Source organism: Lissotriton helveticus, chromosome 2_1 (assembly GCF_964261635.1).
Source record: "Lissotriton helveticus chromosome 2_1, aLisHel1.1, whole genome shotgun sequence".
Taxonomy (NCBI): Eukaryota; Metazoa; Chordata; class Amphibia; order Caudata; family Salamandridae; genus Lissotriton; species Lissotriton helveticus.
The window spans coordinates 6313986-6334890 of NC_136059.1; the positions used below are offsets into that span (position 1 = coordinate 6313986).

Below are 20905 nucleotides of genomic sequence, written 5' to 3' on the forward strand. Positions count from 1 at the left end.
CCGCACAGGAGCCCCACAGGAGCCCCACAGGAGCCCCACAGGAGCCCCACAGGAGCACCAGGAGCCCCACAGGAGTCCCACAGGAGCCCCACTGGAGCCGCACAGGAGTCCCACAGGAGCCCCACTGGAGCCCCACAGGAGCCCCACAGGAGCACCAGGAGCCCCACTGGAGCCACACAGGAGCACCACAGGTGCACCACCATTTATGGTGGGGCTCCCAATGCGCCAAACTCTAAATGAGCCCCTTAACCTTGTGTCTCATTTTTCTGCTCCTGAGAAATGTTTTTCTAGGTCAAACATCGGGTGCTCTGATAGCCAGAAACCGGTCCTCGGAAGCTTGTTTCCGGTCCAGGGAAGACATGGCTTGGCAGTTCGGGCTGGACTGTTCCCATGAGGCACAGGGTCAGACTGATTTGCATATGGCCATGTCTGAACTGGGGTGGCTTGGTGAGCAAAATAACAATGGATTAAACCCAGATCTGTGACTGGGGGTGAATGTTTTGCCATTGTGCAGCATTCTGTCCATCATCTTGTGTATTTTGCTGCTCCTGGGTTTGTTTATATTCAGTTTGCACTTTTTTCTAGTCCCCCTTGGCATCCGAGAGGTGTGTTCGAGTTGGGTGGCAAAAAATTGTTTTGGACGGCTTGTTAATGCCCACAAAGTGTTCCCTTTCTGGATTTCCTCCACTGTCCCTAAAGCCACCCCGGCCCTGGGGCCGTATCTGCCCCCTCCCCACCCCAACCATCCCCTAATGCTGGACAGAAGGGGGGTCTCCATGGCAGTGGGGGGTCTCTCTGGGTCATGTTTTCAGTTTCTAACCAGAATTTGCCCTTTGAGCTGCTTATGGGGTTTTCGCACCTGCATTTAACTTTAGTTTGAAAACCTTCAAGATGGATGCCTGATACCCACACATCACATACTCCTTGGTATGAGCCGGATCCATGCGGGTCCTGCACACTCAAGACTGTTCTTTCTTCAGCCCTTCACGTGTGTTTGAGGTCCCTGATACAGGGTCTGTGTTCAATGTAAAGCTCCGCGCTGAGCAGGCGCTGTGCCAGATACATACATATTTGGAACAAAACCCCTTACCTTGGTAGGACTGGAGATCAGGCGACTCGCTGACTGTGGAGAGAGAAAGAAGGCAGGTGAGGCGTGTGTCGCACATGAGCAGAGTATCATGTACTATATGAAGCATGCGGGTGGGTCACATGTGTGGAATCTCGTCATACATACGCCCTATGGGTGAGTCACATGTGTGGTATCTTGTCATACATACACCCTATGGGTGGATCACGTGTCTGGTATCTTGCCATACATACACCCTATGGGAGGGTCATATGTGTGGTATCTTGTCATACATACACCCTATGGGTGGGTCACATGTGTGGTATCTTGTCATACATACACCCTATGGGTGGGTCACATGTGTGGTATCTCGTCATACATACACCCTATGGGTGGGTCACATGTGTGGTATCTTGTCATACATACACCCTATAGGTGGGTCACATGTGTGGTATCTTGTCATACATACACCCTATGGGTGGGTCACATGTGTGGTATCTCGTCATACATACACCCTATAGGTGGGTCACATGTGTGGTATCTCGTCATACATATACCCTATGGGTGGGTCACATGTGTGGTATCTTGTCATACATACACCCTATGGGAGGGTCATATGTGTGGTATCTTGTCATACATACACCCTATGGGTGGGTCACATGTGTGGTATCTCGTCATACATACACCCTATGGGTGGGTCACATGTGTGGTATCTCGTCATACATACACCCTATGGGTGGGTCACATGTGTGGTATCTCGTCATACATACACCCTATGGGAGGGTCATATGTGTGGTATCTTGTCATACATACACCCTATGGGAGGGTCATATGTGTGGTATCTTGGTGTACATACACCTGTGTAGTGTCTTGCCCTACATACCATTGCAGGATGGTCATGTGTGTGGTGTCTTGTGCTATATAACCCTGTAGGTGGGTCATGTGTGTGGTATCTTACCCTATATAAACCCTGTGGGTGAATCACATGTGTGGTATCTTTCCCTACATGCCCCCTATGGTTGGTTCACATGTCTGGTATTTTGTCCTATACATCCCCGCAGGTGGGTCCCGTGTGTGGTATCTTGTCATACATACACCCTATAGGTGGGTCACATGTGTGGTATCTCGTCATACATACACCCTATAGGTGGGTCACATGTGTGGTATCTCGTCATACATATACCCTATGGGTGGGTCACATGTGTGGTATCTTGTCATACATACACCCTATGGGTGGATCACGTGTCTGGTATCTTGCCATACATACACCCTATGGGAGGGTCATATGTGTGGTATCTTGTCATACATACACCCTATGGGTGGGTCACATGTGTGGTATCTTGTCATACATACACCCTATGGGTGGGTCACATGTGTGGTATCTCGTCATACATACACCCTATGGGTGGGTCACATGTGTGGTATCTTGTCATACATACACCCTATAGGTGGGTCACATGTGTGGTATCTTGTCATACATACACCCTATGGGTGGGTCACATGTGTGGTATCTCGTCATACATACACCCTATAGGTGGGTCACATGTGTGGTATCTCGTCATACATATACCCTATGGGTGGGTCACATGTGTGGTATCTTGTCATACATACACCCTATGGGAGGGTCATATGTGTGGTATCTTGTCATACATACACCCTATGGGTGGGTCACATGTGTGGTATCTCGTCATACATACACCCTATGGGTGGGTCACATGTGTGGTATCTCGTCATACATACACCCTATGGGTGGGTCACATGTGTGGTATCTCGTCATACATACACCCTATGGGAGGGTCATATGTGTGGTATCTTGTCATACATACACCCTATGGGAGGGTCATATGTGTGGTATCTTGGTGTACATACACCTGTGTAGTGTCTTGCCCTACATACCATTGCAGGATGGTCATGTGTGTGGTGTCTTGTGCTATATAACCCTGTAGGTGGGTCATGTGTGTGGTATCTTACCCTATATAAACCCTGTGGGTGAATCACATGTGTGGTATCTTTCCCTACATGCCCCCTATGGTTGGTTCACATGTCTGGTATTTTGTCCTATACATCCCCGCAGGTGGGTCCCGTGTGTGGTATCTTGTCATACATACACCCTATAGGTGGGTCACATGTGTGGTATCTCGTCATACATACACCCTATAGGTGGGTCACATGTGTGGTATCTCGTCATACATATACCCTATGGGTGGGTCACATGTGTGGTATCTTGTCATACATACACCCTATGGGAGGGTCATATGTGTGGTATCTTGTCATACATACACCCTATGGGTGGGTCACATGTGTGGTATCTTGTCATACATACACCCTATGGGTGGGTCACATGTGTGGTATCTCGTCATACATACACCCTATGGGTGGGTCACATGTGTGGTATCTCGTTATACATACACCCTATGGGAGGGTCATATGTGTGGTATCTTGTCATACATACACCCTATGGGTGGGTCACATGTGTGGTATCTTGGTGTACATACACCTGTGTAGTGTCTTGCCCTACATACCATTGCAGGATGGTCATGTGTGTGGTGTCTTGTGCTATATAACCCTGTAGGTGGGTCATGTGTGTGGTATCTTACCCTATATAAACCCTGTGGGTGAATCACATGTGTGGTATCTTTCCCTACATGCCCCCTATGGTTGGTTCACATGTCTGGTATTTTGTCCTATACATCCCCGCAGGTGGGTCCCGTGTGTGGTGTCTTGCTCTACATACCCCCATGGGTAAGTCACATGCGTGGTATTTTGCCCTATATAAACCCTGCGGTGGGTCATGTGTGTGGTATCTTGTCCTATATATTCCTGCAGGTGGGCCACGTGTGATATCTTGTCCTATACTCCTAGGGCGGACCATGAATGTGGTATCTTGTCCTATATAAACCTGGCAGACGGGTCACGTGTGTGGTGTCTTGTCCTATGTACCCCCTATGGGTGGGTCATGCATGTGCTATCTTGTTCTATATACTCTTGCAGGTGGGTCACGTGGGTAGTATTTTGTCCTATATATTCCTGCGGTTGGATCATGTGTCTGGTATCTTGTCCTATATACCCCTGCAGGTTGGTCACATGTGTGGTATCTTGCCCTATATACCACCTATAGGTAGGTCATGTGTGTGGTATCTTGTCCTATATACTCCTGCGGGTGGGTCACATGGGTGGTATATTGTCTTGTATACTCCTGCGGTGTAATGTGTGTGGTAAATTGTCCTATATACCCCTGTGGGTAGGTCATGTGTGTGGTATCTTGTCCTACAAGCCCCAAAGGAGGGCTCACATGTGTGGTATCCTGCCGAAGTTGAATATCAGATGTTTGACCAGAAACATTTACACAGAGGTGCATCACAATGCGTCACTGAAACATTTGCATCCTACGGTAATGTTTCTCTACGTTAGCTACATTTACAGCACATGTGCTGTATGTTGTTGAAAACATTCTATTCTTTTTTATTCTATTCTATTCTATTCTGTTCTGTTCTATTCTATTCTATTCTATTCTTTTCTTTTCTTTTCTATTCTATTTTATTCTATTCTTTTCTATTCTATTCTATTCTTTTCTATTCCATTCTATTCTGTTCTATTCTATTCTTTTCTATTATATTCTATTCTATTCTGTTCTGTTCTATTCTATTCTATTCTTTTCTTTTCTATTCTATTCTATTCTATTCTATTCTCTTCAGTTCTATTCTGTTCTATTCTATTCTATTCTATTCTGTTCTGTTTTTTTGTATTCTATTCTATTCTATTCTATTCTTTTCTATTCTATTCTATTCTATTCTATTCTATTCTATTCTATTCTCTTCTGTTCTATTCTATTCTATTCTATCCTATTATCTCGGATTTATAGAGCACATAGCTACCCATGAGGGCTTCCCGGCGCTAGCTAACACACATGAAACCATCCTGCGAACACTATTCACACAGTCTGGTATTTAGTAGGGTCCAGTGTCTCCGTTCTGCTTCGGGTTGTCTCATGTACAGCAGGAGAGAGTTCCAAAGCCTCGGGCGGTGGAAGCAAAGGGGCGACCTCGGCTCTGACTCTCTGAAGCAAAGGGGCGACCTCGGCTCTGACTCTCTGAAGCAAAGGGGCGACCTCGGCTCTCACTCTCTGAAGCAAAGGGGCGACCTCAGCTCTGACTCTCTGAAGCAAAGGGGCGACCTCGGCTCTACTCTCTGAAGCAAAGGGGCGACCTCGGCTCTCACTCTCTGAAGCCAAAGGGGCGACCTCGGCTCTGACTCTCTGAAGCAAAGGGGCGACCTCGGCTCTGACTCACATAAGCAAAGGGGCGACCTCGGCTCTCACTCTCTGAAGCAAAGGGGCGACCTCAGCTCTGACTCTCTGAAGCCAAGGGCGACCTCGGCTCTCACTCTCTGAAGCAAAGGGGCGACCTCAGCTCTACTCTCTGAAGCAAAGGGCGACCTCGGCTCTACACTCTGAAGCAAAGGGGCGACCTCGGCTCTGACTCTGAAGCCAAAGGGGCGACCTCGGCTCTACTCTCTGAAGCAAAGGGGCAACCTCGGCTCTGACTCTGAAGCCAAAGGGGCGACCTCGGCTCTACTCTCTGATGCAAAGGGGCGACCTCGGCTCTGACTCTCTGAAGCCAAAGGGGCGACCGCAGCTCTGACTCTGAAGCCAAAGGGGCGACCTCGGCTCTACTCTCTGATGCAAAGGGGCGACCTCAGCTCTGACTCTCTGATGCAAAGGGGCAACCTCATCTCTCACTCTCTGAAACCAAAGGAGCGACCTCGGCTCTCACTCTCTGAAACCAAAGGGGCGACCTCGGCTCAACTCTCTGAAGCAAAGGGGCGACCTCAGCTCTGACTCTCTGAAGCCAAAGGGGCGACCTCATCTCTCACTCTCTGAAACCAAAGGGGCGATCTCGGCTCTCACTCTCTGAAACCAAAGGGGCGACCTCGGCTCTGACTCTCTGAAGCAAAGGAGCGACCTCGGCTCTGACTCTGAAGCAAAGGGGTGACCTCGGCTCTATGCTCTGAAGCAAAGGGGCGACCTCGACTCTATGCTCTGAAGCAAAGGGGCGACCTCGGCTCTGACTCTGAAGCAAAGGGGCAACCTCAGCTCTCACTCTCTGAAGCCAAAGGGGCGACCTCGGCTCTGACTCTGAAGCAAAGGGGCGACCTTGGCTCTGACTCGGAAGCAAAGGGGCGACCTCGGCTCTCACTCTCTAAAGCAAAGGGGCGACCTCGGCTCTACTCTCTGAAGCCAAAGGGGCGACCTCATCTCTCACTCTCTGAAACCAAAGGGGCGACCTCGGCTCTCACTCTCTGAAACCAAAGGGGCGACCTCGGCTCAACTCTCTGACACCAAAGGGGCGACCTCGGCTCTGACTCTGAAGCAAAGGGGCGACCTCGGCTCTACGCTCTGAAGCAAAGGGGCGACCTCGGCTCTGACTCTGAAGCAAATGGGCGACCTCGGCTCTGACTCTCTGAAGCAAAGGGGCGGCCTCAGCTCTGACTCTGAAGCAAAGGGGCGACCTTGGCTCTGACTCTGAAGCAAAGGGGCGACCTTGGCTCTCACTCTCTGAAGCCAAAGGGGTGACCACAGCTCTCACTCTGAAGCCAAAGGGGCGACCTCGGCACTACTCTCTGAAGCAAAGGGGCGACCTCAGCTCTACTCTCTGAAGCAAAGGGGCGACCTCGGCTCTACGCTCTGAAGCAAAGGGGCGACCTCGGCTCTGACTCTGAAGCAAAGGGGCGACCTCGGCTCTACTCTCTGAAGCAAAGGGGTGACCTCGGCTCTCACTCTCTGAAGCAAAGGGGCGACCTCGGTTCTACTCTCTGAAGCAAAGGGGCGACCTCGGCTCTACTCTCTGAAGCCAAAGGGGCGACCTCTGCTCTGACTCTGAAGCCAAAGGGGCGACCTCGGCTCTACTCTCTGAAGCCAAAGGGGCGGTGTTGGACTTGGCCCATCTGGCAGGTCCGCCCCTGAGGTTTTGTGCTTATTATATGTGACCGGGGGATGGTGATTCCCCTTCTGAGTGTGTGTGGTGAGAGAGACCTGCCGCCCATAGGAATGCATGGGGGATGTATGTGGCTCTGGTAGTTCCTGATGCGTGGGGCGTGCCGGGCGCTCGTGAGGTTGAATGCTACAAGATGATGTATGCGGCATGCGTGTGGCTAGAAGGGAAGTGCCACTTCTAGACCTTGGTGTGTGTGTGCAGTAGGTGTGCTGGCACCTGATTGGCTGAAGCCGGCTGGGCCTTCCCCCACCAGGCTGGCCCCACCCCCCGGGGGTACGTCCAGTGTCCCTGGCCTGGCCAGTACCAAGAAATTCCTTATAACCAGTTCCAGCTGGTTCTCTCCCTGCCTGCCCCTTTTGGAGACAAAGGGAGCTCCTGTATAAAAGGAGGGTGGGCCCTTTTCTCTCTCTCTTCTTCTTCCTGCTGGTCCTGACTGGAAGCCTGCCAGGGGCGTGCTGCTGGTTGGGCTCAGGGTTGGCTGGCCTCCCTGGGCCCTGCCCTGCCCCTGGACTCTTTGCTGGACTTTGCTGCTTCCCTTCACCCTCTACCGCTCTGGGAGCGCTCTATTTTCCCCCTATAGCGCTGGGAGAGCTGTATCTATTCTCTAGCGCTTGGGGGGCGCTGGATTCATCGAGCCGGTGCCACCCGGCATTTGCCCTGCCCCACGGAGGTGCCAGACGCCCAGCGAGTGCCTACCTCGCCTATCCCCTTGCTTGGCATATTTACGAGGGAGCCTACTCCTCGCTACCTCCCCGAGGCACCGCGGCAGCCCGGAGTCGGCTGTGGAGGCGCTGCACCCGCCTCCCCTTCCAGGGCCGCGCTGCCATTGGCGGCCCCGGAGAAGGCATTGTCACACTGCCATTGGTCCTGGCCGCCGGGACTCCTCCCGCGTCATTGCTGGGCCACGCGGGGATTGGCCCAACCTTGGGGGCGTCCCCACGCGCACCCGGAAGCCCAGGGAACCCGGCCGCCTCGTGAGGGGACCGCACGAAGCAGAAGTAGGACAGGTGGTGGCGGGAGCCAACTCCGCGTGCCTGTATTGTCCCCCAAGGCCGCGAGCCCCCGGAGAGCGAAGAGAGTCCAGCCTAGAACCGGTGAGTGCTGCCGGAGGGGAGGCGGGGCGTCGGAGCACATTGTCGGTGCTCGTCCCTCCCCTCCAGCACGAGCGCACTTGGGCCTGGAGGCCCGCGGGCCCCCCAGTGCTACCGGGTCCCCCGAGGGGGGATCCACCCTGCCCACAGTTCTGGCCCTGAGCCCCGCGAGGCTCCGTCACGGCTCCTGGGGCCCTCAGTGATGCCGGGTCCCCTGAGGGGGGGGCCCCGCCTGCCCACAGTTCTTGCCCCGAGCCCCGAGGAGGCTCCAACGTGTTCCTGACCCTGCCTGGGCCCCGAGAGGCCCCACCACGTGTCCCTGACCCTGCCTGGGCCCCGAGAGGCCCCACCACGTGTCCCTGACCCTGCCGAGCCTGCGAGAGGCTCCACCATTGTCCCCCTGCCCCCGAGCCTGCAGGGCAATGTCCCAGTCCCTCAGCGGCCCAGCACTTCGTGGGCCGCTGCCACGTTTAGGTTTGCCCCGGGCCCCTTGCAGCCCACTCTGGACATCGAGACTCTAAGGCGCCCTCGCCCCAGGAAGGCCATCTGGCCTAGGGGGTGCTACTGACTAATATCAATGTGATGCTGACAATTATTATGTGTTGCCCTGCTGATGGGGGCCTCTGTTGTGTTATGTACCTTGTCCTTGCCCTCCTGAATACCCGATGTCTCATGTATGTGATCCCTGGTCCGAGTGAGTTCTACTGCTAGTTCTAGGAAGCTCCCAGGAGATATGGGTTCTAATGCCAGTCCCATCAGATGCGTATCCCTGGCAGTGGTCCCTTGGCCCTGCCCTGTACCTTTTCCCTGGTGACCCCTGCCGTGCCTTGAGCACCTTGTAAAGTGTATGTTCCTATGTGCCCTGTCTAATACAAAGACTATTTTCATATATACTTCGTGTGGAGTTCCTTTTGTGGGAGGCCTGGGATGTTGCTGTTGGTGGGTGCGTGCGCAAATGCTTCACACATGTCCTCCGAGATAGGCCCGACTGCCCGCGCCGCGTTACCTAGAGGGCGAGCAGGGGTCGACTTTATATAGGAGTGGCGGTCTCTGACTGGCTGTGGCGCAAGCCCTGGCCGGCCGGGGGTCCCGTTTCCTACAGGCGGCCTCGGCTCTGACTCTGAAGCCAAAGGGGCGACCTCGGCTCTACTCTCTGAAGCCAAAGAGGCGACCTCGGCTCTGACTCTGAAGCAAAGGGGCGACCTCAGCTCTGACTCTGAAGCCAAAGGGGCGACCTCGGCTCTCACTCTCTGAAGCAAAGGGGAGACCTCGGCTCTGACTCTCTGAAGCAAAGGGGCGACCTCGGCTCTACTCTCTGAAGCAAAGGGGCGACCTCGGCTCTACGCTCTGAAGCAAAGGGGCGACCTCGGCTCTGACTCTGAAGCAAAGGGGCGACCTCGGCTCTACTCTCTGAAGCCAAAGGGGCGACCTCGGCTCTGACTCTGAAGCAAAGGGGCGACCTCGGCTCTGACTCTGAAGCCAAAGGGGCGACCTCGGCTCTCACTCTCTGAAGCAAAGGGGCGACCTCAGCTCTACTCTCTGAAGCAAAGGCGCGACCTCGGCTCTCACTCTCTGAAGCAAAGGTGCAACCTCAGCTCTACGCTCTGAAGCAAAGGGATGACCTCGGCTCTGACTCTCCGAAGCCAAAGGGGCGACTTCGGCTCTACTCTCTGAAGCAAAGGGGCGACCTCGCCTCTACTCTCTGAAGCAAAAGGGCGACCTCGGCTCTGACTCTGAAGCAAAGGGGTGACGTTGGCTCTGACTCTGAAGCAAAGGGGCAACCTCAGCTCTCACTCTCTGAAGCCAAAGGGGCGACCTCGGCTCTGACTCTGAAGCAAAGGGGCGACCTCGCCTCTCACTCTGTAAAGCAAAGGTGTGACCTCGGCTCTCACTCTCTGAAGCCAAGGGCAACCTCGGCTCTCACTCTCTGAAGCAAAGGGGCGACCTCAGCTCTACTCTCTGAAGCAAAGGGCGACCTCGGCTCTACACTCTGAAGCAAAGGGGCGACCTCGGCTCTGACTCTGAAGCCAAAGGGGCGACCTCGGCTCTACTCTCTGAAGCAAAGGGGCAACCTCGGCTCTGACTCTGAAGCCAAAGGGGCGACCTCGGCTCTACTCTCTGATGCAAAGGGGCGACCTCGGCTCTGACTCTCTGAAGCCAAAGGGGCGACCGCAGCTCTGACTCTGAAGCCAAAGGGGCGACCTCGGCTCTACTCTCTGATGCAAAGGGGCGACCTCAGCTCTGACTCTCTGATGCAAAGGGGCAACCTCATCTCTCACTCTCTGAAACCAAAGGAGCGACCTCGGCTCTCACTCTCTGAAACCAAAGGGGCGACCTCGGCTCAACTCTCTGAAGCAAAGGGGCGACCTCAGCTCTGACTCTCTGAAGCCAAAGGGGCGACCTCATCTCTCACTCTCTGAAACCAAAGGGGCGATCTCGGCTCTCACTCTCTGAAACCAAAGGGGCGACCTCGGCTCTGACTCTCTGAAGCAAAGGAGCGACCTCGGCTCTGACTCTGAAGCAAAGGGGTGACCTCGGCTCTATGCTCTGAAGCAAAGGGGCGACCTCGACTCTATGCTCTGAAGCAAAGGGGCGACCTCGGCTCTGACTCTGAAGCAAAGGGGCAACCTCAGCTCTCACTCTCTGAAGCCAAAGGGGCGACCTCGGCTCTGACTCTGAAGCAAAGGGGCGACCTTGGCTCTGACTCGGAAGCAAAGGGGCGACCTCGGCTCTCACTCTCTAAAGCAAAGGGGCGACCTCGGCTCTACTCTCTGAAGCCAAAGGGGCGACCTCATCTCTCACTCTCTGAAACCAAAGGGGCGACCTCGGCTCTCACTCTCTGAAACCAAAGGGGCGACCTCGGCTCAACTCTCTGACACCAAAGGGGCGACCTCGGCTCTGACTCTGAAGCAAAGGGGCGACCTCGGCTCTACGCTCTGAAGCAAAGGGGCGACCTCGGCTCTGACTCTGAAGCAAATGGGCGACCTCGGCTCTGACTCTCTGAAGCAAAGGGGCGGCCTCAGCTCTGACTCTGAAGCAAAGGGGCGACCTTGGCTCTGACTCTGAAGCAAAGGGGCGACCTTGGCTCTCACTCTCTGAAGCCAAAGGGGTGACCACAGCTCTCACTCTGAAGCCAAAGGGGCGACCTCGGCACTACTCTCTGAAGCAAAGGGGCGACCTCAGCTCTACTCTCTGAAGCAAAGGGGCGACCTCGGCTCTACGCTCTGAAGCAAAGGGGCGACCTCGGCTCTGACTCTGAAGCAAAGGGGCGACCTCGGCTCTCACTCTCTGAAGCAAAGGGGCGACCTCGGTTCTACTCTCTGAAGCAAAGGGGCGACCTCGGCTCTACTCTCTGAAGCCAAAGGGGCGACCTCTGCTCTGACTCTGAAGCCAAAGGGGCGACCTCGGCTCTACTCTCTGAAGCCAAAGGGGCGGTGTTGGACTTGGCCCGTCTGGCAGGTCCGCCCCTGAGGTTTTGTGCTTATTATATGTGACCGGGGGATGGTGATTCCCCTTCTGAGTGTGTGTGGTGAGAGAGACCTGTCGCCCATAGGAATGCATGGGGGATGTATGTGGCTCTGGTAGTTCCTGATGCGTGGGGCGTGCCGGGCGCTCGTGAGGTTGAATGCTACAAGATGATGTATGCGGCATGCGTGTGGCTAGAAGGGAAGTGCCACTTCTAGACCTTGGTGTGTGTGTGCAGTAGGTGTGCTGGCGCCTGATTGGCTGAAGCCGGCTGGGCCTTCCCCCACCAGGCTGGCCCCACCCCCCGGGGGTACGTCCAGTGTCCCTGGCCTGGCCAGTACCAAGAAATTCCTTATAACCAGTTCCAGCTGGTTCTCTCCCTGCCTGCCCCTTTTGGAGACAAAGGGAGCTCCTGTATAAAAGGAGGGTGGGCCCTTTTCTCTCTCTCTTCTTCTTCCTGCTGGTCCTGACTGGAAGCCTGCCAGGGGCGTGCTGCTGGTTGGGCTCAGGGTTGGCTGGCCTCCCTGGGCCCTGCCCTGCCCCTGGACTCTTTGCTGGACTTTGCTGCTTCCCTTCACCCTCTACCGCTCTGGGAGCGCTCTATTTTCCCCCTATAGCGCTGGGAGAGCTGTATCTATTCTCTAGCGCTTGGGGGGCGCTGGATTCATCGAGCCGGTGCCACCCGGCATTTGCCCTGCCCCACGGAGGTGCCAGACGCCCAGCGAGTGCCTACCTCACCTATCCCCTTGCTTGGCATATTTACGAGGGAGCCTACTCCTCGCTACCTCCCCGAGGCACCGCGGCAGCCCGGAGTCGGCTGTGGAGGCGCTGCACCCGCCTCCCCTTCCAGGGCCGCGCTGCCATTGGCGGCCCCGGAGAAGGCATTGTCACACTGCCATTGGTCCTGGCCGCCGGGACTCCTCCCGCGTCATTGCTGGGCCGCGCGGGGATTGGCCCAACCTTGGGGGCGTCCCCACGCGCACCCGGAAGCCCAGGGAACCCGGCCGCCTCGTGAGGGGACCGCACGAAGCAGAAGTAGGACAGGTGGTGGCGGGAGCCAACTCCGCGTGCCTGTATTGTCCCCCAAGGCCGCGAGCCCCCGGAGAGCGAAGAGAGTCCAGCCTAGAACCGGTGAGTGCTGCCGGAGGGGAGGCGGGGCGTCGGAGCACATTGTCGGTGCTCGTCCCTCCCCTCCAGCACGAGCGCACTTGGGCCTGGAGGCCCGCGGGCCCCCCAGTGCTACCGGGTCCCCCGAGGGGGGATCCACCCTGCCCACAGTTCTGGCCCTGAGCCCCGCGAGGCTCCGTCACGGCTCCTGGGGCCCTCAGTGATGCCGGGTCCCCTGAGGGGGGGGCCCCGCCTGCCCACAGTTCTTGCCCCGAGCCCCGAGGAGGCTCCAACGTGTCCCTGACCCTGCCTGGGCCCCGAGAGGCCCCACCACGTGTCCCTGACCCTGCCTGGGCCCCGAGAGGCCCCACCACGTGTCCCTGACCCTGCCGAGCCTGCGAGAGGCTCCACCATTGTCCCCCTGCCCCCGAGCCTGCAGGGCAATGTCCCAGTCCCTCAGCGGCCCAGCACTTCGTGGGCCGCTGCCACGTTTAGGTTTGCCCCGGGCCCCTTGCAGCCCACTCTGGACATCGAGACTCTAAGGCGCCCTCGCCCCAGGAAGGCCATCTGGCCTAGGGGGTGCTACTGACTAATATCAATGTGATGCTGAGAATTATTATGTGTTGCCCTGCTGATGGGGGCCTCTGTTGTGTTATGTACCTTGTCCTTGCCCTCCTGAATACCCGATGTCTCATGTATGTGATCCCTGGTCCGAGTGAGTTCTACTGCTAGTTCTAGGAAGCTCCCAGGAGATATGGGTTCTAATGCCAGTCCCATCAGATGCGTATCCCTGGCAGTGGTCCCTTGGCCCTGCCCTGTACCTTTTCCCTGGTGACCCCTGCCGTGCCTTGAGCACCTTGTAAAGTGTATGTTCCTATGTGCCCTGTCTAATACAAAGACTATTTTCATATATACTTCGTGTGGAGTTCCTTTTGTGGGAGGCCTGGGATGTTGCTGTTGGTGGGTGCGTGCGCAAATGCTTCACACATGTCCTCCGAGATAGGCCCGACTGCCCGCGCCGCGTTACCTAGAGGGCGAGCAGGGGTCGACTTTATATAGGAGTGGCGGTCTCTGACTGGCTGTGGCGCAAGCCCTGGCCGGCCGGGGGTCCCGTTTCCTACAGGCGGCCTCGGCTCTGACTCTGAAGCCAAAGGGGCGACCTCGGCTCTACTCTCTGAAGCCAAAGAGGCGACCTCGGCTCTGACTCTGAAGCAAAGGGGCGACCTCAGCTCTGACTCTGAAGCCAAAGGGGCGACCTCGGCTCTCACTCTCTGAAGCAAAGGGGAGACCTCGGCTCTGACTCTCTGAAGCAAAGGGGCGACCTCGGCTCTACTCTCTGAAGCAAAGGGGCGACCTCGGCTCTACGCTCTGAAGCAAAGGGGCGACCTCGGCTCTGACTCTGAAGCAAAGGGGCGACCTCGGCTCTACTCTCTGAAGCCAAAGGGGCGACCTCGGCTCTGACTCTGAAGCAAAGGGGCGACCTCGGCTCTGACTCTGAAGCCAAAGGGGCGACCTCGGCTCTCACTCTCTGAAGCAAAGGGGCGACCTCAGCTTTACACTCTGAAGCAAAGGGACGACCTCGGCTCTGACTCTCCGAAGCCAAAGGGGCGACCTCGGCTCTACTCTCTGAAGCAAAGGGGCGACCTCAGCTCTACTCTCTGAAGCAAAGGCGCGACCTCGGCTCTCACTCTCTGAAGCAAAGGTGCAACCTCAGCTCTACGCTCTGAAGCAAAGGGACGACCTCGGCTCTGACTCTCCGAAGCCAAAGGGGCGACTTCGGCTCTACTCTCTGAAGCAAAGGGGCGACCTCGCCTCTACTCTCTGAAGCAAAAGGGCGACCTCGGCTCTGACTCTGAAGCAAAGGGGTGACGTTGGCTCTGACTCTGAAGCAAAGGGGCAACCTCAGCTCTCACTCTCTGAAGCCAAAGGGGCGACCTCGGCTCTGACTCTGAAGCAAAGGGGCGACCTCGCCTCTCACTCTGTAAAGCAAAGGTGTGACCTCGGCTCTCACTCTCTGAAGCCAAAGAGGCGACCTCGGCTCTCACTCTCTGAAGCAAAGGGGCGACCTCAGCTCTGACTCTGAAGCCAAAGGGGCGACCTCGGCTCTGACTCTCTGAAGAAAATGCGGCGACCTCGGCACTTCTCTCTGAAGTAAAGGGGCGACCTCGGCTCTACTCTCTGAAGCAAAGGGGCGACCTGTGTGAAAACAGGGATGCGTCACTTTTCTTTGTGCCCTCCTTGCGACATGATGGATGCATCATATTTACTGTATGACGCATCATGTCGCAAGGAGTTACAGATATGTCAGTATTTCTGACGTATCTGTAGGCGCTAAAGTGATGCATTGCTGGTGTGTGTCTGAAAATAGATGCAACTCCAGTAATGTGTCCTTTAACATGGGCAAGCCCCATGTAAAAGGGCCTGCATCAGTCTTACGCCTGCTGTGAGGCAGGTGTAAGATATTGACGCAATGGAGAAGTGTGGCTCAATGGTTAGAGCGGCAGACCCTGATGCAGAGGTCTGGCCTGGGACCAGGGTTCAATTCCCCGCCTCGGCGGGTCTTGGGCTCAAAATTTCACGAACCTGATAATTCTCGCCTCGGTGCCTATTCCAATCATGGAGTCCCACTCTGCAACTCTGGGCAATAGCTTGCTTAATCTCCACAACGGCCCCCACAATGCTAAGGATGCCTGGCCTCCACCTTGGGGGTGCCCGGGAGTGGACATCTCACAGGGAAAAGCCAGGATGGGTTCCACAGCGGTATTCGTACAAGCGCCTTGAGACCCTTGCGGGTGAGTAGTGCGCTATACAAGTATCAATTTACATTTACAATGGCGTCCTAGAAGTGGCGCACTGAGTTCTCATAGATTTCAATACGCCACTTCTACGAGGCTTTTTGCGGGGCAACACCCACCCTGCATACATTATACCTGGTGCAGGTATAATGTGGTGCAGGGGTTCACATAGTGACGCATCTGTCGCTTTGTAAAGAAGGCGCAACATGGCACAATTTTTTTACGCTGCCGCGTCAGCATAAAAGTGAAGCAAGGCCTCATAAATAAGGCCCTTAGAATTTGGACGAATGTTCCTCTGGACTGTCAGGGACTGTTGGACAGGCCTCGTAGCTGGGCCGTCCCCCCCTCCGCACAACAGGGCCCGGACCCCGGCTCTCCCTGAATCCCCAGCAAGAGCCACCCCGGCAACCCCCCGAGGTAATCCACAACCCGTCCACACCGGGACTCCAGCTCCTGAACCCTCCCGTACCGGCTGGCCGGGTCCCCGTCAGCACCATGGCCCCGGCCCGGCAGCCATCTTGTGACACTACAACACGAGGCCACGTGGCCTCGACTCGACCCCAACCCTGGGCCTGGCCCGGCCCCGACATCGAGGCACCAACCTCCACACAGGAGGTAAAGAGACCACTTGGCAGGTCAATGAAAGAAGAAGGCGTCAACGGCTCTCCTCCGCCGGGTGTCGATCACCCCCGGCCTCCCTGGGCACTGGCTCCAACCCCCTGCTGGGTGTCGGGACTCCCTCATTCCGGACCTCCCGACCTCAAGGCACGAGGGTCCGGACATCAAAGGGAACCAGACCTATAACTGGGGCAGCCCCAGACCGGGAAGGCAGTTGTATCCTGGCGTCGAGAGACACCAAGAAGAACTCATCCTTGGCGGACTGCTGGCGCTGCCGCAGCCCTGCTCTGTGAACCCTTCGTCTTGGCCTGCTGGCGCTGCCGCGGCCCTCTGCAACGTGAACCATCATCTTGGCCTGCTGGCGCTGCCGCGGCCCTCTGCAACGTGAACCATCATCTTGGCCTGCTGGCGCTGCCGCGGCCCCCCTGCAACGTGAACCATCATCTTGGCCTGCTGGCGCTGCCGCAGCCCTCTGCCATTTGGACCATCGCCTCGGCCTGCTGGCGCTGCCGCGGCCCGACCTTGCAGACTCCTAAGCTCGAGGATTGTGAGCTTCCCTCCTGCCACCTCCTGTACCGATCCGGTACCAAGACTGTCCCGCTACCCCCTTTCCCTACAGAGTCTAGAATTGAGAGGACCCTCGAGTCCTGAACCTCCTGTACCGCTGATAACCTTGCCGCAAGAACCCTATATAAAGAGTGTTGATCTCATCCTTGTGTGGTGTCTATCTGTGGGGAGGGAAGTGACTTGTCTGTAGGATCGCCGGAGACGGCCCTCATCGGAGGCCTCTCCCCCAGTATTCGGCCGACCCTCTGGGACCCCGTCTAACATTGGTGGCCAGCGGCGCGATCCGAACCTACGCATAATCGTACAGAGGGTCACTCGCCCCACGACACACAACCACCAGGACAACAAAAGAGAGCGGAGCAACGGAAAAATTCCAGATGGAAAAGCTGGAAGAATACAACCACAGAGAACTGAAACACTTTTGCATAGAATTAGGCATTTCAACCACAGGAATGAGCACGAAAGAGGACTTCAAACGAGCCCTGGAATATTGGGCGGAGACGGGTACGACCGTACCCCAAACACGAAGCCACGAGACACCCGAAACAAGCCCCACGCCGACGGAAGAAAGATCGGGTCTCTCCCCAGAAGAGGTCCGGGAACGGGGAAAAAGCAGGCTCCATGAATTAGAGCTGGCACGACTTCGCTTAGATGGAGAGCTCAAATTGGCGGAACAAAAAATAACGTTGGAACACTTACGGCTCCGAGAGGAGCGAGAAGAGAAACAAAGGCAGAGAGAGCTAGAAGAGAAGAAGCTAACCTACGAACATGAGCGCAACCTCAAAGAACTAGAGATTCGGAAGCAGAACAAGGAGCTCGGGGTCCCCGAGCGCACGAACACTCCTGCCCCTGCAGACCCCAAGGTCCACATACCCAAAGATGTCGTCCGAGAGTACTACAAGAACGATGATATCCAGCAATGGTTCAAAGCGTACGAGGTAGCCATGACCTCCCACCGGATTCCCCGGAGCGACTGGGGAGCCGGGTTATGGGGGAGGTTTGTCAACGAAGGGCGAGACGCCCTGCTGCAACTCCCGGACCATCTGATGACATCCTACGACCACATGAAAGCCGCCCTCCTCACTCGATACGGACTCACACCCGAGATGTACCGCCAGCGGTTCCGCGACTGCAAACGGATCCCGGGTACAACTTGGGTGGAGTACGTGAACTTCTTTAGCCGGGCCTTCGAGGGGTGGATCAAGGGCAGCAACGTGACCACCTACGAGCAGCTCTTTGACCTTGTTGTGTGGGAGCACCTTTCTAACAACTGCTTCATCGAACTCAGGCAGCACCTCCTGGACAGTAAACTAACGGAACCTCGGCAACTCGCCGCCGAAGCTTACCGATGGGAAAGCACCCGAGTTGGCCGAAACGGACCCAGCGAACCGCACAGAACTGCCCAAGGGCCCCATCGCCCCCGTGGAGGAGGAGGCCAGGGTCGGGGTAGGGACACCGGCCCGGTGACTCCCGCAAGCAACCCCCAGCCCCCGGCCGGCAGGGGAAACCCCCCGATGCGACCCGGCTTCCGAGCCAACATTACTTGCCACCGATGCCAGCGACCCGGCCACTACGCAAATGATCCCAATTGCCCAAAGAACCCGAACACTTTACCCCGCCAGGTCGCTGCTGCAGCCCTGGGGGAAGAGCAAACCCCAGAAGACCAAGAAGAGTACGAAACCGACCAGCCTGAGTGGGAACCGGCCGCCATGTCCCTGGTTTGCTTAGGGGAACGAGACCTGATCCCTCGGGCCCCCCTTCCCGCCAACACGCAGAAGTACAGCCAGTGGGTCAACATTAATGGCCGCCGGGCTGAAGCCCTCCGCGACACCGGGGCCAGTGTGACCGCGGTCCGCTGCCATCTGGTGGCCCCGGACCAGATCTTGCCGAACATTCTTTGCCCTGTCCGGTCGGCCGACAACTCAGAAAGTCTATGTCAAATGGCCTACGTCCCCTTCGAATGGGGAGGAGTATCAGGGATGCTGAAAGTGACTGTCCGCGATGATGCCCCCGTGGATTGCCTCCTGGGGAACGATCTCGAAAGTTCTCCCTGGGCAGCAGTCGAACGGAGAGAGCACCTGGGGATGCTGGGCCTCCCCGAATGGGTCTGCGCCACGACCCGGTCCATGACCGCCCGTGCCGTTCCCAGTCCAGAGGAACCCGAGTGGCCGGAGCCTCCTCCCGCGATTGTCCCAGAGGAGGCCACCCCAGAAGCAAGTCCCCCGGCCCAAACCGAAGAAGGACCCGGTCGGCTCCCGGACCTCCCCGACCTGGCCCAGTGGCGTCAAGAGGGGGGTCCCACCCAGGAACAATTCCAACAAGAACAAAGAACCTGTCCCTCCCTCGAGGGACTCGGGCAGCAAGCCCTTGCCCAGAGCGCAGGGGACACCTCGGGGGCCCACTGGATCTACTGGGACAATAACCTGCTCTACAGTGAGCAAAGGATTGCAGAACTGGGGGCCAGTCGGGTGCTGGTGGTGCCCCTCCGCTTCAGAGATTTCCTCTTGAACTTAGCCCACGATATACCCCTTGCCGGACACCTGGGACAGGACAAAACGTACAACCGCCTGGTGACCCACTTTTACTGGCCCCGAATGCGAAAAGATGTCACCAACCACTGCAAGGCCTGCCCCACCTGTCAGGCCAGCGGAAAAAGTGGCCGAAAAACCAAAGCACCTTTGCAGCCTTTTCCCGTCGTCACCACCCCGTTCGAACGGGTGGGAATAGACATCGTGGGGCCCCTGGACCCCCGAACCGCCCAAGGACACCGGTTCATCCTGGTCCTGGTGGACCACGCCACCCGCTATCCCGAGGCTATCCCTCTTCGAACCGTGACGGCGCCTGTGGTAGGCCGAGCCCTGATGGGGATCTTCTCCCGGGTGGGCTTTCCCCGGGAGGTCGTCAGCGACAGGGGCACGAACTTCATCTCGAAATACATGAAGTCTCTCTGGCAACAGTGCGGGGTCACCTACAAATTCACGACCCCCTATCACCCACAAGGAAATGGATTGGTCGAGCGGTTTAACCGCACTCTCAAAGGAATGATCATGGGCCTAGAAGAGCCCCTCCGTCGCCAGTGGGACGTGCTACTCCCGTGCCTCCTGTTCGCCTACCGAGAGGTCCCTCAGAAATCCCTAGGCTTCAGCCCATTTGAACTCCTGTACGGGCACCCCGTCCGGGGTCCCCTCAGCCTAGTCAAAGATGGTTGGGAGAGGCCCCCCAGAAAACTCCCCCGGATGTACACAAATACCTCTTGGCCCTTCGCAACCAGACCCGGCGATTCAGGGAGATCGCCAAAGTCAACCTTGAAGCCAGTCAGGAAGACATGAAGAAATAGTATGATCAGCACGCCTCCTCCCTCGAGTTCGAGCCGGGACAGCAGGTCTGGGTGATGTCCCCGGTTGAACCCTGTGCCCTACAGGACAAATGGTCCGGACCCTTCAAGGTGATCGAACGCAAGGGGCCCGTCACCTACTTAATCGACATGGAAACTTCCCGGAACCCCCTACGGGTCCTCCACGCCAACAGACTCAAGCCCAATTTTGTACGCTCAGAACTCAGTCTCCTGATGGCTACCGATAATGGGACGGAAGAAGACTCCGAGCCCCTTCCGGACCTGCTGAGGACCCTCGAGCAGGATGGCTCCGTGGAAGGGGTCAGACTCTCCGAGGCCTTGTCCCCGGAGCAACGCCAGGACTGTCAAGCTCTCCTGACACGGTTCGCATCCTTGTTCTCTCTCACCCCTGGGGTCACCCCCTGGTGCCTTCGCGATGTGGACACCGGGGACAGCCCCCCTATTCGCCACAGGGCGTACCGCGTACCAGATCGGGTGCGCGCCTGCATCCAGACCGAGGTGTCCAAGATGCTGACACTGGGAGTGATCGAGCCCTCAGACAGCCCCTGGGCCAGCCCCGTCGTCCTGGTCCCCAAGGCCGCCGCCCCGGGAGTTGCCCCTGAGCTCTGGTTCTGTGTGGACTACCGGGGACTGAATGCCGTCACCAGGACCGACGCTCACCCTATCCCCCGGGCAGACGAGCTAATTGACCGTATGGGGGCCGCCCGCTACCTGAGCATCTTCGATTTAACAGCGGGCTACTGGCAAATCGGCCTCACCCCCAGGGCCCAAGAACGATCCGCCTTCTCTACCCCGGACGGTCACTACCACTTCAGGGTGATGCCATTCGGCATGAAAAACGCTCCGGC

At 56.8% G+C, this 20905-nt stretch overlaps 1 protein-coding gene across 1 annotated transcript in view; it reads right to left on the reverse strand.

Moving 5' to 3' along the window:
* The window catches only part of LOC144819172 (E3 ubiquitin-protein ligase TRIM39-like), a 223002-nt gene that overhangs the window by 134204 nt on the left and 67893 nt on the right, over positions 1 to 20905 (reverse strand). The window contains exon 6 of the mRNA XM_078677145.1: positions 1091 to 1123. Within this exon, the coding sequence (XP_078533271.1) occupies positions 1091 to 1123 (33 nt within the window). The remainder of the gene's footprint in view (positions 1 to 1090; positions 1124 to 20905) is intronic.